At 43.5% G+C, this 16173-nt stretch overlaps 2 protein-coding genes across 10 annotated transcripts in view; one reads left to right on the forward strand and one right to left on the reverse strand.

Annotated features, from left to right (window-relative positions):
• Positions 1-704: 704 nt before the first annotated feature.
• LSM7 (LSM7 homolog, U6 small nuclear RNA and mRNA degradation associated) lies at positions 705-16063 on the reverse strand. Of its 2 annotated transcripts, XM_078850605.1 has the most exons (4): positions 15663-16051; positions 14529-14619; positions 11925-11996; positions 705-1099 (listed from the first exon to the last, which is right to left on the reverse strand). In XM_078850605.1, the coding sequence occupies exons 1-4, from the start codon at positions 15666-15668 to the stop codon at positions 957-959; spliced, it is 312 nt and encodes a 103-aa protein (XP_078706731.1). In that variant the 5' UTR covers positions 15669-16051; the 3' UTR covers positions 705-956. The 2 variants fall into 2 exon arrangements, with proteins under 2 accessions (XP_078706731.1, XP_078706732.1); XM_078850606.1 differs by lacking the exon at positions 11925-11996 and having other exon boundaries at positions 15663-16063.
• SPPL2B (signal peptide peptidase like 2B) overlaps positions 15771-16173 on the forward strand; it is a 102232-nt gene continuing 101829 nt past the window's right edge. For 6 of the 8 annotated variants that reach the window (XR_013635038.1, XR_013635037.1, XR_013635036.1 and 3 more), the window contains exon 1: positions 15776-15949. Coding sequence is in view for 2 of the 8 variants with exons in the window: in XM_078850601.1 (XP_078706727.1) it covers positions 15884-15949 (66 nt within the window). In the remaining 6 variants the exon portion in view is untranslated. Of the gene's footprint in view, positions 15950-16173 lie in introns of all 8 variants that reach the window. The other 2 variants (XM_078850602.1, XR_013635041.1) reach the window with 2 other exon arrangements.

Here is a 16173-nt window from a genome sequence, read left to right on the forward strand (position 1 = left end):
CAAGGTGCAAAGTAATCTAGTACTACTAGACTGCCTGCAGTAGAAAATTAAATTTTAAAATAAGCATACAGGACAAAACCAATGTTCCTTCCCCATGGTCCTATCTGCTATATAGAAGAAAAAAGGTAACTTCAGTAGGTTTTAGGTCACTCAGCCAAGCCTGAAATTTTCTGGGGCCACTCAACACAGATGTCTCTAGGGAAGACTGACTTTACAAATTCCACCAAAGGCAAGGTTTGGAACAAGAGCCAGAAATTGATAAGATTCCCTCCTTAGCTCTGGTGTTTATAAAGAATGGTAACAAGTCAGTAAATACTCAAATTCATTTCCCTATAAGTATCTGAGTGGGCAGGCAGATAAGAAATCACTAGTACAGAGCCTAAGATGCTCTGTGGAATGGTCCCTGCCTGTAAATTCTGCTGCATAGAGGAAAGAAAAGAGAATTGGAAAAAACAAACCTGAAGAAGAGCTCTGCGTAAGCTTGTCTCTCACTAACAGACATTGGTCCAGTAAAAGATATTACCTCACCCACTTTGTCTCCCTACTATGAAAACTTGGTTTTGGGGGTATTTAGTTAGTCTTTTAGATCCAATCTTCATGCATGCCTGCTGGCTACCACTACTCTTAGTTCCAAGCAGTCATTTTAAACCCAGAATAGAGAAAGGGATGTCTGTACCATTTAAGACTTCAATTTGAACACTGACTAGAGCAGTAATGAAGTTTTTCTTTATTGAACAAAATTAGATCCGATTTTGCAGTCGTCATTCCGTGTTCCTGCTATCACTGGTGGCAAATGACAAAGTAAAAAGGTCAAGGTCCTTCTGCCCCTTATAAAATGAACATTTAAAAAAAACCAAACAAACAATCTATTCCCCAAAATGGGAAGGTTTCTCATACGCTGTTCATTATCTCCAATGATTTGCAACCTTGAGGTTTCAGTGAGTCCCAAGAAAACGTTAGCCCTCCTGCTGCTGAATGAAAGGGTTTGGAATAGCTTCCATTCCATCTTGTGGACAAATAAGAACCACAGATGTTCCTCTGCAAACCACCAGTCCCAGCTGACGGGTATCCTCTGTTAATTTGTATTGGTCGTCTGGATCTGAAAGTAAACCACCCAGGAGGGCTTAGGGTTACAATGACAGCATAAAGAAAAGAAACAGAATTCAACCAGCTTCAAAGACGTACACAGCTCCCTCCACCCCCATCCCCAGGTTTTTCTGAATTATTTTAGAGAGATTAAATTTCCTCTATCATTCTTCACAGAATCATAGGACTAGAAGGGACCTGGAGAGGTCATCTACTTCAGTCCCCTGCACTAATGGTAGGGCTAAGTATTAGTCTTATAACTTTTGATTCCTATTAGTACCTCTTAACACTCACTTTGTTAGTCTTCTTTTCTTTCTATATTAAACTCATTTGCACATTAACTATTCTCCTCAAATCTGTACCATATTAGCAAGAGTGTGTCTAAGTTCTAAGGCCCAGCATGTTGGTTCTTAACCTGTGAATGACTGGTACTCAGGAATTTCAGGTGATTGAGGGCTGGGCTGTATCTAATTATCCTCAGGATCTCCGAGCCTGTGGAAATCCAAGTATCCACAGAAAATAAAAAAATGTCTAGAGAGGTATGTTATAAAAAACTGGGTGATCCATAAGGAATATTTGTTATGGCACATGGGTTCTATAATGGAGGAAAGAATGACTACTGAAAAAGATTTTAACTCATTCAGAACTGGCAATTGCCATAGCTGTTAGTAACAGTGACAAGACTAGAGATTCCTTTTTACTCAGTCAGGTAAGCTGAGGACTACAAAAGACAGGTTTCAGAGTAACAGCCGTGTTAGTCTGTATTCGCAAAAAGAAAAGGAGTACTTGCGGCAAATTAAAGACTAACCAATTTATTTGAGCATAAGCTTTCGTGAGCTACAGCTCACTTCATCAGATGCATACTGTGGAAAGTGTAGAAGATCTTTTTATACACACAAAGCATGAAAAAATACCCTCCCACCCCACTCTCCTGCTGGTAATAGCTTATCTAAAGTGATTACTCTTGATCATCATACACATTGTAAGGAGGTGGGCCATTTCCAGCACAAATCCAGGGTTTAACAAAAACGTCTGGGGGGGGGGGGGGAGGTAGGAAAAAAACAAGGGGAAATAGGCCTGAATAGAGACTGGGAGTGGCTAAGTCATTATTGCAAGGTAACCTAAGTTAATTGTATCCAATTTGCAAATGAATTCCAATTCAACAGTTTCTCGCTGGAGTCTGGATTTGAAGTTTTTTTGTTGTAATATTGCAACTTTCATGTCTGTAATCGCGTGACCAGAGAGATTAAAGTGTCCTTCGACTGGTTTATGAATGTTATAATTCTTGACATCTGATTTGTGTCCATTTATTCTTTTACATGGAGACTGTCCAGTTTGACCAATGTACATGGCAGAGGGGCATTGCTGGCACATGATGGCATATATCACATTGGTGGATGTGCAGGTGAACGAGCCTCTGATAGTGTGGCTGATGTTATTAGGCCCTGTGATGGTGTCCCCTGAATAGATATGTGGGCACAGTTGGCAACGGGCTTTGTTGCAAGGATAGGTTCCTGGGTTAGTGGTTCTGTTGTGTGGTATGTGGTTGCTGGTGAGTACTTGCTTCCGGTTGCGGGGCTGTCTGTAGGCAAGGACTGGCCTGTCTCCCAAGATTTGTGAGAGTGTTGGGTCATCCTTCAGGATAGGTTGTAGATCCTTAATAATGCGTTGGAGGGGTTTTAGTTGGGGGCTGAAGGTGACAGCTAGTGGCGTTCTGTTATTTTCTTTGTTAGGCCTGTCCTGTAGTAGGCGACTTGTGGGAACTCTTCTGGCTCTATCAATCTGTTTCTTCACTTCCGCAGGTGGGTATTGTAGTTGTAAGAATGCTTGATAGAGATCTTGTAGGTGTTTGTCTCTGTCTGAGGGGTTGGAGCAAATGCGGTTGTATCGCAGAGCTTGGCTGTAGACGATGGATCGTGTGGTGTGGTTAGGGTGAAATCTGGAGGCATGTAGGTAGGAATAGCGGTCAGTAGGTTTCCGGTATAGGGTGGTCTTTATGTGACCATCGTTATTAGCACTGTAGTGTCCAGGAAGTGCATCTCTTGTGTGGACTGGACCAGGCTGAGGTTGATGGTGGGATGGAAATTGTTGAAATCATGGTGGAATTCTTCAAGGGCTTCTTTTCCATGGGTCCAGATGATGAAGATGTCATCAATATAGCACAAGTAGAGTAGGGGCATTAGGGGACGAGAGCTGAGGAAGCGTTGTTCTAAGTCAGCCATAAAAATGTTGGCATACTGTGGGGCCATGTGGGTACCCATAGCAGTGCCACTGATCTGAAGGTATACATTATCCCCAATGTGAAATAGTTATGGGTAAGGACAAAGTCAAAGTTTAGCCACCAGGTTAGCTGTGACATTATTGGGGATAGTGTTCCTCATGGCTTGTAGTCCATCTTTGTGTGGAATGTTGATGTAGAGGGTCTCTACATCCATAGTGGTCAGGATGGTGTTATCAGGAAGATCACCGATGGATTGTAGTTTCCTTAGGAAGTCAGTGGTGTCTCAAAGGTAGTTGGGAGTGCTGGTAGCGTAGGGCCTGAGGAGGGAGTCTACATAGTCAGACAATCCTGCTGTCAGGGTGCCAATGCCTGAGATGATGGGGTGCCCAGGATTTCCAGGTTTATGGATCTTGGGTAGTAGACAGAATATCCCAGGTCGGGGTTCCAGGGGTGTGTCTGTGCGGATTTGATCTTGTGCTTTTTCAGGGAGTTTCTTGAGCAAATGCTGTAGTTTCTTTTGGTACCTCTCAGTGGGATCAGAGGGTAATGGCTTGTAGAAAGTGGTGCTGGAGAGCTGCCGAGCAGCCTCTTGTTCATATTCCGACCTATTCATGATGACAACAGCACCTCCTTTGTCAGCCTTTTTGATTATGATGTCAGAGTTGTTTCTGAGGCTGTGGATGGCATTGTGTTCTGCATGGCTGAGGTTATGGGGCAAGTGATGCTGCTTTTCCACAATTTCAGCCCGTGCACCTCGGCGGACGCACTCTATGTAGAAGTCCAGTCTGCCGTTTCGACCTTCAGGAGGAGTCCACCTAGAATCCTTCTTTTTGTAGTGTTGGTAGGGAGGTCTCTGTGGATTAGTATGTTGTTCAGAGGTATGTTGGAAATATTCCTTGAGTCGGAGACGTCGAAAATAGGATTCTAGGTCACCACAGAACTGTATCATGTTCGTGGGGGTGGAAGGGCAGAAGGAGAGACCCCAAGATAGGATAGCTGCTTCTGCTGGGCTGAGAGTATAGTTTGATAGGTTAACAATATTGCTGGGTGGGTTGAGGGAACCATTGCTGTGGCCCCTTGTGGCATGTAGTAGTTTAGAAAGTTTAGTGTCCTCTCTCTTTTGTAGAGAAGCAAAGTGTGTGTTGTAAATGGCTTGTCTAGTTTTAGTAAAGTCCAGCCACGAGGAAGTTTGTGTAGAAGGTTGGTTTTTTATGAGAGTATCCATTTTTGAGAGCTCATTCTTAATCTTTCCCTGTTTGCTGTAGAGGATGTTGATCAGGTGATTCCGCAGTTTCTTTGAGAGCGTGTGGCACGATGGTCACATAAACACAACCCTATACCGGAAACCTACTGACCGCTATTCCTACCTACATGCTTCCATCTTTCACCCTGACCACACCACACGATCCATCGTCTACAGCCAAGCTCTGCGATACAACCGCATTTGCTCCAACCCCTCAGACAGAGACAAACACCTACAAGATCTCTATCAAGCATCCTTACAACTACAATACCCACTTGCGGAAGCGAAGAAACAGATTGATAGAGCCAGAAGAGTTCCCACAAGTCGCCTACTACAGGACAGGCCTAACAAAGAAAATAACAGAACGCCACTAGCTGTCACCTTCAGCCCCCAACTAAAACCCCTCCAACGCATTATTAAGGATCTACAACCTACCCTGAAGGATGACCCAACACTCTCACAAATCTTGGGAGACAGGCCAGTCCTTGCCTACAGACAGCCCCCCAACCGGAAGCAAATACTCACCAGCAGCCACATACCACACAACAGAACCACCAACCCAGGAACCTATCCTTGCAACAAAGCCCGTTGCCAACTGTGCCCACATATCTGTTCAGGGGACACCATCACAGGCCCTAATAACATCAGCCACACTATCAGAGGCTCGTTCACCTGCACATCCACCAATGTGATATATGCCATCATGTGCCAGCAATGCCCTTCTGTCATGTACATTGGTCAAACTGGACAGTCTCCATGTAAAAGAATAAATGGACACAAATCAGATGTCAAGAATTATAACATTCATAAACCAGTCGGAGGACACTTTAATCTCTCTGGTCACGCGATTACAGACATGAAAGTTGCGATATTACAACAAAAAAAAACTTCAAATCCAGTGAGAAACTGCTGAATTGGAATTCATTTGCAAATTGGAAACAATTAACTTAGGCTTGAATAGAGACTGGGGGTGGCTAAGTCATTACGCAAGGTAACCTATTTCCCCTTGTTTTTTCCTACTCCCCCCCCCCCCCCCCGACGTTCTTGTTAAACCCTGGATTTGTGCTGGAAATGGCCCAACTTGATTATCATACACATTGTAAGGAGAGTGATGACTTTAGATAAGCTATTACCAGCAGGAGAGTGGGGTGGGGGGAGGTAATTTTTCATGCTTTGTGTGTATAAAAAGATCTTCTACACTTTCCACAGTATGCATCCGATGAAGTGAGCTGTAGCTCACAAAAGCTTATGCTCAAATAAATTGGTTAGTCTTTAATTTTTCCGCAAGTACTCCTTTTCTTTTTGCGACTACAAAAGAAATTCCATTAGTAATTAGAAAAACAAGAATACATGGTAATCATCATGGGAAAGTATTTTTTCCCCTCCAACAACAGGTTTTTGATCTCATATCTTATTTAAAAAAACAGGTCTTGGAAGTCAGGTTGGGGAGTGCAGTCTATCAGCATCCCACCAGAGAGCAAGGAGAGAGAAACAGAGGCCAGCTCTTTTCCTTACAGAAATGTGGTAATGTATCTATTCTTTCTGTATTCTGCATAGTGCTGTACTAATCTGATAATCTTTGATGAAATAATTCAAGTGGAGCCTGTTATTTGATTATCGTGACTCGTTCGTAACTACAAATGTGTAACATACCTTAAAATGAAGTTATTGATAACTGAGGATTCAAAGCTGCACATATCCTGTGCTATGACAATGACCATGTGTGACAGAATGCACCTATGTCCACACCCTACACACTATTTTAATAATGTTTGTACCAAGTGTGTCCTGCAAGGGCTTGCTTGAAAACTCGTAATTTACTTGTTGTCAGTGTTCCGATAAAGCGTGTGTGACAACATTGTATGTGAAGTTATAAGATTGTATGTTATAAGATTCCATTGTATGGTGTTATTAACATATGCTCCAAACTGAGGCTGGCTAACGGGTCTGTCTCAAACAAAGGAATGTGTGCTCTGTTTAATTTGCATTTAAGCAGTAAACAGAGTCATCATATAGGAAGGGTACACAAAGAAACCCCAAATAGGTGAGAAAAAGCAGAAGGGAACATTCTTTCCTACAGACTGTCTCCTGAATCTCAGCTGGAAATGTTTCTAAGAGGGGGACTGACCCTATAAAAATGAGGGACAAACACCCCAAGGCACATCATCTCTCTCTCTCTGCCCATGAATGCACTGCACCAAAAGGAACAAAGGAAGCAATCAATGAACTGGGGAAGGGGTTCTGTCCTAAGAAGTTGGTCTGTAAGACTGCTGAGTGAGAAAAACTTTGCTTTGAATTTAATATAGTTTAAGTTATGCATCAGTTGTGTTTTATTCTTTATTTTTCTTGTAACCATTTTGACTTCTATTCCTCATTACTTGTACTCAACTACAAAAAGATAAGTATAAAACTTATCCCATTGTTTTATATAATCCAGTGTGTTTACACTGAAGTGTCTGTGCATATTATTCCTATTAAAGAAATACAAATTTTATATGAATTTGTATGGTCTTAGGAGAGGGCAGGGAAATACAAGACATACATGCATGGTGGGGGGGGGGGGGGGGGGAGGAAAGAGAATCTACAACTGGGAGTGCGGTAGGGTCACCCTGCAGTAGAGCCAAGCTATGGCTGGCTGCCTGTAGTGCATATGTGCGCGCACGCACACACACAAGTGACTTGCATAGTACAGACTATTTGTGAGCAGTCCAGACTAGAAGCACCCCAAGTTAGCGGGCAGGGATTGTATCCTGGGTACATCCAAACTTGTCAAATAAATATATCAAATGGAAAACAAGGAGAAATTGACAGTAATTAATATAGATCAGAAGTTAACTGTAAATAAAAAATTGATAATGGAAGCAAACGGACACAAGGAGAAATCTATGACCAGCAGAGTTAAGGACAATAAGGAGGAGTATTTTTTTAAAAATATTTTATGAACAAAAAGAATAGAATAATTACTTAATCACACTGTTAAATTCTAAATAAAATAGTAGAATCTCCATCCTTAGAGGTTTTTAAGGCCTGGCTTGACAAAGCCCTGGCTGGGATTGGTCCTGCTTTGAGCAGGGGATTGGACTAAATGACCTCCTGAGGTCTCTTCCAACCCTAATATTCTATGAATACCAATTGAAATTTACTAAATATTTTTGGATGTTTTTCTACATTTTCAATTATATTGATTTCAATTACAACACAGAATACAAAGTGTACAGTGCTCACTTTATATTATTTTTTTATTACAAATACTTGCACTCTAAAAATGACAAAAAAGATATTTTTCAATTCACCTCATACAAGTACTGAAGTGCAATCTTGAAAGTACAACTTAAATGTAGATTGTTATACAACTGCATTCAAAAATAAAAATGTAAAACTTTAGAGTCTACAAGTCTACTCAGTCCTACTTCTTGTTCAGCCAATTGTTAAACAAACAAGTTTGTTTACATTTATGGGAAATAATGCTGCCTGCTTCCTATTTACAATGCCACCAGAAAGTGAGAACGGGCATTTACATGGCACTTTTGTATCTGGCATTGCCAGATCAGCATACGAATGTTTAGCCTCTTCACGCTTCGTCCTCTGGAATGGTGGCCATGCTTCCATGCTGATGACACTCATTTAAAAAAAAAAAAGTTAATCAATTTGTGACTGAATTCCTTGGGGGACAATTGTAGGTCTCCGGCTCTGTTTTACCTGCATTCTGCCATATATTTCATGTTATGGCAGTCTCAGATGATGACCATGTTGTTCAAGAACACTTTCACTGCAGATTTGACAAAATGCAAAGTAGGTAGCAATGTGAGATTTCTGAAGATAGCTGCAGCACTTGACCCAAAGTTTAAGAATCTGAAGTGCTGTCCAAAATCTGAGAGGGATGAGGTGTGGAGAATGCTTTCAGAAGTATTAAAAGAGCAACACTCTATGTCGAAACTACAGAACTCAAACCACCAAAAAGGAAAGTTAACCTTCTGCTGGTGGCATCTGACACAGATAATGAAAATGCATCCATCCGCACTACTTTGGATTGTTATTGAGCAGAACTTATCAGCATGGACGCACGCCCTCTGGAATGATGGTTGAAGTATGAAGGAACATATGAATCTTTAGCACATCTAGCACGTAAATATCTTGTGACGCTGGCTACAACAGTGCCAAGTGAATGCCTGTTCTCACTTTCAGGTGACATTGTGAACAAGAAGGAGGCAGCATTATCTCCCGCAAATGTAAACAAACTTGTTTGTCTTAGCAATCGGCTGAACAAGTAGGACTGGATTGTAGGAGCTAAAGTTTTACATTTACTGGGTTGTAGGCGCTAAAGTTTTACATTCTTTTGTTTTTGAGTGCAGTTATTTTTTTGTATACAATTCTACATTTGTAAATTCAACTTTCATGATAAAGAGATTGCACTACAGTACTTGTATTAGGTGAATTGATAAATCTTTTTACAGTACAAATATTTGTAATAAAAAATAAATATAAAGTGAGCAATGTACACTTTGTATTCTGTGTTGTAATTGAAATCAATATATTTGAAAATGTAGAAAACATCCAAAAACATTTAAATAAATGGTAATTATTGTTTAACAGTGAGATTAATCACAATTGATTTTTTTAATCGCTTGACAGACCTAATTTTTATTAATGACTTGGAAGAAAAACAAACCCACCAATAAAGTTTGCACATAACACAAAAGTTGGAGGAGGGGTTAATAAAGAAGGTCACTGATTTAGAGAGATCTGGATCAAACTGGGTGCAAGCAGACACTATGCGTTCTCGATGCATACATTTAGTCATCGTAGAAGGCCATACATACAAGATGGGGGACTCTACCCTGGGAAGCAGAGACACTGAAAAAGGTTTGGGGGTCATAGTGGATAATCAGCTGAACATGTGCTCTCAGTTGCATGCTGTGGCTAAAACAGCTAATGCTATCCTGGGATGCATGAACAGGGGAATGTTGAATAGGAGCAGAGAGGTTATTTTACCTCTATATTTGGCACTGGTATGATCATTGCTGGAATACTGTGTCCAGATCTGGTGCCCACAATTCAAGAAGAGTGTTGATAAACTGGAGAGGGTTCAGGGAAGAGCCATGAGAGTTATTAAAGGTATAAAAAAACCCATGCCTAATAGTGATAGACTCAAGGAGCTCCTTCTGTATAGCTTAACAAAGACAGTTAAAGGATGACTTGATTACAGTCTACAAGTATCTACTTTGTGAACAAATATTTAATAAGGGACTCTTCAATCAAGTAGAGTAAGGTATAACATGATTTGATGACTGGAAGTTGAAGCTAGACATATTCAGACAAAAAAATACACGCTTTATTTCCAAATGATGAGAGTAATTAACCCTGTGTTGTGGTGGATTCTCCCTCACTATTTTTAAATCAAGACTGGATGTTTTTCTAAAAGATCTGTTCTAGGAATTATTTTGGGGAAGTTCTATGATACTATGTTATACAGGAGCTCAAACTAGATGATCACAATGATCACTTCTGGCCTTGCAATCTATGAACTTTACTTTGAAGGACATACCATTCAGATCCCTCAAATGGCAGAAATTAAAAGCTCTTATCAAATGAGACACCTAAGAACTGGTGTCCAGATGACAAAAGAACTTCCCAATCCCTAAATCCAAACAGATTCTAGGACCACTATAGAATAGTCCAAAAACTACAGGAAGACAGACTTTTCCATATATAAATTCCACATTCACCCAAAAATTACATTTGCACATCCGGAGGAGGGAGAAAAATTGTTCTCTTTAACCTCTGAGGATACAACAAGAAACAATGGGCTTAAATTGCAGCAAAGGCGGTTTAAGTTGGACATTAGGAAAAGCTTCCTGTCAGGGTAGTTAAGCACTGAAATAAATTGCCTAGGGAGGTGGTGGAATCTCTATCGTTGGAGATTTTTAAAAGCAGGTTAGACAAACACCTGTCTAATGGTCTAGATAATACTTAGTCCTGCCTTGTGTACAGGGCTAGATGACCTCTTCAAGTCCCTTTCAGTCCTACAATTCTATGACTGGACTTCATCAGACATTGGTAGGGGAACATTCTCTTGTCTGGATATTGCAACATCAAATGCTATACTTTTTTGTAGTCACCACACTTAGCAATTATTTTTAGCATTCCACAGATTTTGTTTTTAAGTCTACTTCTGAAAAATAAAATTTTATTCTAAAACTGTGGCCAACTGGACAGATGATACTTTGTGACACAATAAACATGCATTCTTTTGCCCCTGTATACCCCCCTGGAAGTTAGGTCATGAGCATCATGCTGTATCATAGGATATGCTAAAAAACAAGGTAAAGATCATAACACAGCAAGAGTTTTGTTTTTAAACAAAAAAGGGGAAGCAGGGTCAGCTGTAGCAGATCACCTGTTTGTGCTGATGGTAATTTTACAAGAGTGCCCCTGGGTTCATAAGACAGCTAAGACCGGAATTTTCAAAGAAGACTAATGAAATCTCAGTAGGTGCTGGATGTTTAACTCCATTAGCTTCTTTGAAAATCCCAGTCTGAAGCGTTAAAGGCATTTTGTGGGAGGAAGTGATGTCATGCAATTAGCTGCTGTGAATCAGTGTCATAGGTAGTAAGATGATCTGCCCCTTAGCAGTGATTCCTGGTTAAGACTACGTTTTAGTTATGGGTATTTTTAGTAAAAGTCATGGACAGGTCACGGGCAGTAAAGAAAAATTCACAGGCCCATAACCTGTCTGTGACTTTTACTAAACACACCCGCTCTGACTAAAACTTGGGTGGGGAGCTGCGGGTGCTCTGGTGGAGGGGACAGTCCAGGAGCACCATGGATGCTGGGGGAGGTGGCCCAGGAATCCCGCTGGTGCTGGGGGAGGAAAGGGGGGGCCGTGGAGCATGTCCCACGATCCCTGTTAGTGCTGGGGAGGGGAGGAAGGGGGACTGCAGCATGTGACCTGGGACCCCGCTACAGCTGGAGGAAGAGGGAGTTGACAGGACTTCCTACCGGCTCCGGCTCTGCAGCTCCTAGGTGGCAGAGTCACGAGCCAGGGCAGGGGCTCCACTGCTCCCACCACAAGTGCCGGCTGCTGCAGCTCCCATTGGCCAGAGACCCTCCGCCTCCTAGAAGCTGCAATGGGGCCCCCTCACCCCAAGGTAAGCGCCCCTCCCCGTGCACTCCCCTACTCCTAGCCCCTCCCACACACCCGAACTGCTGCTACTGGGCTCAACCGCTGCAGAAGTCACAGAATCCATGACAGACTTGCAGCCTTATTCCTGGTTATTCAGTTGAGACTAGGGTGTTTTATCTGTAAGTGAATCCTTGACATTACAAAATCAGCTTCCATAGTTACTCTAAGCTTTTAGATGGCATGTTACATACCTCTCATATATTCAATAGTGCCATCAAGCACAAGGTTTAGAAGAGGGTCAAATCCTTTCAAGACTCCGCTAGCTGAAGACCACACACACAAAAAAAAAAGTCAGAAACTAAAATACACATTGCTACAGTCTTGTAAAATAGCAAAAGGAAGAAAAATCCCAAAGCCAAGATGTAAGAAAATAAATTCCTAAATTCCACCCCACTCCCAAACTTCAAAGGGGAAACAAATGGGAGCAGCTACCAAAAAGTGCTTGGTCTGGGAGAGAAAGGGAACGGAGGATGCCCTTCTCATCATGTTAAGATGTCATTAGTAAACACACTGAAGCATGACAAGTTGCTTCTAGAACTTTCAGGTTATTCAGACAATTAAGAAACGAAAAAGCCATTTCAAGTAGTGAAACTTTTACGTTCTAGTTTTGTGGTCAGTAGCTTAGCACAGCCTTTCATTCACAAAATGAACTGTCCATGTATTAACTGGAGCAAAAAAGTAGTTGTTTAATAGGATAGTAATTGTTTAACTGACATCATCATAAATCAGAGTAGATTGTGTCTGTGATGGTAAATGTTCATATTTTGATTAACAAAAAAAAACAAAACAAAAAAAAAACTCCACATACTAAGTCCCCCTAAACAGCCCAACGCATCCCATCTCCTGTATATCTTTTCTAGAATGTAAGCTCTTGTGGCACAGGCATTGTCTTCATGTGTATATATTGTAAAGAGCCAAGTACCTGGTTCATGCTAAAGTAGATAGAGTGATGATTTGCAAGGATGGGCAATGAATACATTATGCAGGATCACAAGTTGACTTTCCCACCTTGTAAAAGCCAGTTTTACCATTTATATTACCATAATATCCAAGATCCCCAGTCACGGTAAGACTCCATTGTGCTGGGCACTGTACAAACAAAGAACTAAGAAAATAATCTATGCCCCAAAGAGTTTATAATATAAAGCAGCAGACAAAACTGAGATAGATGGGAGTATAAGGAAATGACGAACCAGCCAGCATGCTAGACAGCGGTATCACTGCACTAATGGGCTAACTGTTATCAAGTTCTTTATAGGCATCATAGCAAAGGAGAGTTTTAAAGAGATTTGAAGCAGGATAATGAGACAGTTTTATGTGGGTTTTTGGTGAACAACTCCCACAAGTGTGGGGCAGCATGGAAGAAAGCATGAAAATGCTAGTTTGAAAATTTAACAAGTGGGTGATGGAGGCTGGCATCTTTGGGTAATGAGAGAGGTGAATCAATATTTCAATACTGAATGAGAGATGATAGGTAGACCATGGATAGGTTGTCAAGGGCCTTGAAAGTGAAGACAAGATGTTTGATGTGTTAGAGAAAGGGAGTCATAGTTGAGGGATGCAAAGAGAGGGGTGACGTGGTGAAAGCAATGGGCTGGGAGAATGATCTTTGCGGCAGCATTCTGAATTGATACAGGGCAAGACAGAATGTGTCAAGGTCAGAGAAAAAAGGATGCGGTAGTAATTGAGACATGAGATGATGAGAGCCTGGACAAGAGTTTTAGCTGCTTGGATGCATACGGCTGGTAAGGCCATAACTTAGGAGATGTTATGCAGAAAGAATTTCCTATATTTAGATGCATCACCTAGATATAAAGTGCCTAAACAGAGGTTTCAGTAAAAAAGGATAGGCCTGTGACATGGGCATGAGTGACAGGCAGAATAGTGATGTTGCTTGCAGTGACAGAGAAAGTAGGTTGGGGGGGAGAAGGCTTGAGGAGAATATTAAGAGCTCTGTTAACCACGTTGAAAGGATGGATGGCTAGACATCCATGGGGAGATGACAGAGAGACAGGCAGAGATTTTAGTTTGAACAGAAGAATAAAAGTTGGGAGGAGAGAGTTAGATCTGGGAGACGAGCACAGAGACAGTAGCTGAATTTGTGTTTGAGAATGAGTCTACTCAGAGATAAGGTGTGTTGAAAGATGAAGGGACCAAGGAGAGAGCCCTATGGAAGTTCCTCTTCCCCCAACTGGAGGGGGGGGGATGAGGAGGATCATCTAATGGATATGCTTAAGGAGCAATTAGAGAGGCAGGAGGAGAACCAGTCACAGAAGCCAGGGTAGGACAAGATTTCAAAAAAACAACATGGTCCAAAGATGAATAACAAGTTAAGGAGGAAGACGATGGAGTACTGGTTCAGAGTTTTGGCTAGGAAAAGGTCATTAGAGATTTTGGTGAGAGCAGTTTCAGTTGAGTGCAAGGGGTGGAAGCCAGACTGGAGAGTCTTGGACTGAATTGGAGAAGCAGCTTCAGACAGCAATTGTAGACAGGCATTCAACAAGCTTAGAGATAAGAGGGAGAAGGGAAACAAAGAAAGTGGGGACAAGGATGAGATTTTTAAGACAGCAGAAACAGATTTGTTTTGTGAGATGAAAGAACAGAGGAGAGTGAGAGGTTAAGGAGAAGAATAAGGGAGGGGGGAGATAAGAGTGAGCACCAGGGAGCAGTGGTGTTACTGGAGCATGTGGAGGGATTACAAGAGGCAAAAAGCAGTTAGAATTAGGGATGTGGGATTCATTATACCACAAATGTGTGATGATCTGCAAATCAGCATAGTTCAGATTGAAACTTACCTTCCCTACCACCTTGGAATTTTACTCGAATTGTTTTGTCAATATATTTTGAGAGATCCAAGATACTCTCTTTCTTCTTCTTCTCTTTATCCTACGGAGGGGAAAAAGGAAGCAGAGCTAACATAACTAAAAAGTAAACCAGAACCATCTCTTGGTTACATGTTTGGCCAGTGCTTGGCACAAAGGGGTCCTGCAATACAAATAATTAATAATACATTACTAATAGTTAGAAGAAGAATGGTGAAAGTGTTCCCTGCTTAATTGCAAGGGAGCTCATCAGCATAAACTACTGGTGCCTTCAAATACAGATTAGCCCTTGGAAACTTAAAGTCCCCATAAACATACCTGTGTTTGGATCTAGACAGACTCTTGCATGAATTTTAGGCCATGCAAAATGCAACCTGCTTCATCAGGCAGGCCCTTCAAACTCTGGAGTATAATGTACATACCAAACCATCCACCCATCCCACCACATAACACACTTGCCAAACTGAGGGAGTATTCAAGTAATAGCTTAATCTCTAAATGGAGCCATAAAACTCTGACACCTCAACACGCTAGGTTCAGGGATGACAGCAGCGATTTGCAGCGATAGATTATAAGAGTCTACACAGCTAGTCCAAACCTTTGGGTAAGGGGACTTTCAGCGTACTAGATTCTTCTTCATCAGTGATAACTTGAAAGTTACACTCTGGTTTGCGGCTTTACGGCGCCCCTCTGCGTTTGGCATTTACCTCAGCTTGGGCCAGACCCGACACTTGCGGTGCTGCCCCCGCGCCCGCAACGCGGCTCGGCCTTCGCCCCGCACGCGCCGCAGCCGGGTGCTCGCCAGGGCAGGGTCTGGCCAGGGGACCCCAGGCGGACTCACCTCCGCTCGCACCCGGCGCGGCCCGAGCCCCCCGCACGGCTTCCCTCGCCTCTGGCTCGCCGCACGCACGGAGGGGCGGAGCGCTCCGACCGGCCCCTCTCAGGCCGCGGGGGCAGAGTTCCAACAGCCTCCTCCCACTCGCTCAGGCGAGGGAGCTCGGCGGGCTGCTCCGCGAGCCGCCCCTGGCAGAGCCAGACCTAAGCCCGCCCCACCCCGGCGCTCGGGGGAGTCACGGGCAGGGCAGCCCCGGCTCTCCTGCTACTCACCGCCATTTTGCGCCCACCAAGCAGCTCAGCCCTCTGCTCTTTCACCCCGCCACTTCCGGAGCCTGGGTCACAGCCCCGTCCTCTCGTTGGCCACTTCGCCCGCTTTGGCCCCTCCCAGAGGCGGGACTTCCGGGCTGAGGGCCGGGTTGCTGGGTAACAGGCCGGAGCGGTGCCAGTCCCAGCTCTGCTCACGAACGAGCGGGGCTACGGCGGCGCTGGGGATGGCGGCGGCGGCGGCGCTGACGAGTCGGGCCCAGCCTGGGTTGCTCCTGCTCCTTGTCGCTCAGGTGAGTCCCTGGCTCCGCCTCCCGACACGGGACAAAGGCGGAGCGCGCTAGGCCCCGCTCCCCCTTCCCGGGCCCCGAGGCAGCCCGCGGCTCCTTCCCACCGCCCCGAGGCAGCGCGCAGGGCTGGGTCCCTCTGTGGCCGCCGTGCGGCGCGCCCCGCCCCGCCCCGGTGCTGTCGGTGCGGGACTCCGCCTTCCGAGCGGGCTCCTCCCGCCCGGCAGAGC

The sequence above is a fragment of the Lepidochelys kempii genome, chromosome 25 (assembly GCF_965140285.1).
Source record: "Lepidochelys kempii isolate rLepKem1 chromosome 25, rLepKem1.hap1, whole genome shotgun sequence".
In the NCBI taxonomy this organism is placed as follows: domain Eukaryota; kingdom Metazoa; phylum Chordata; order Testudines; family Cheloniidae; genus Lepidochelys; species Lepidochelys kempii.

Excerpts from the sequence above, each read along its gene's own strand:
- LSM7 (XM_078850605.1), bottom strand. Across the intron at positions 11,997-14,528 it reads ATTCCAAGGTGGTAGGGAAG|CTAGCGGAGTCTTGAAAGGA; the intron begins GTAAGTTTCAAT and ends TGTGGTCTTCAG. Across the intron at positions 1,100-11,924 it reads CACTATTGAATATATGAGAG|ATCCAGACGACCAATACAAA; the intron begins GTATGTAACATG and ends GTTTACTTTCAG.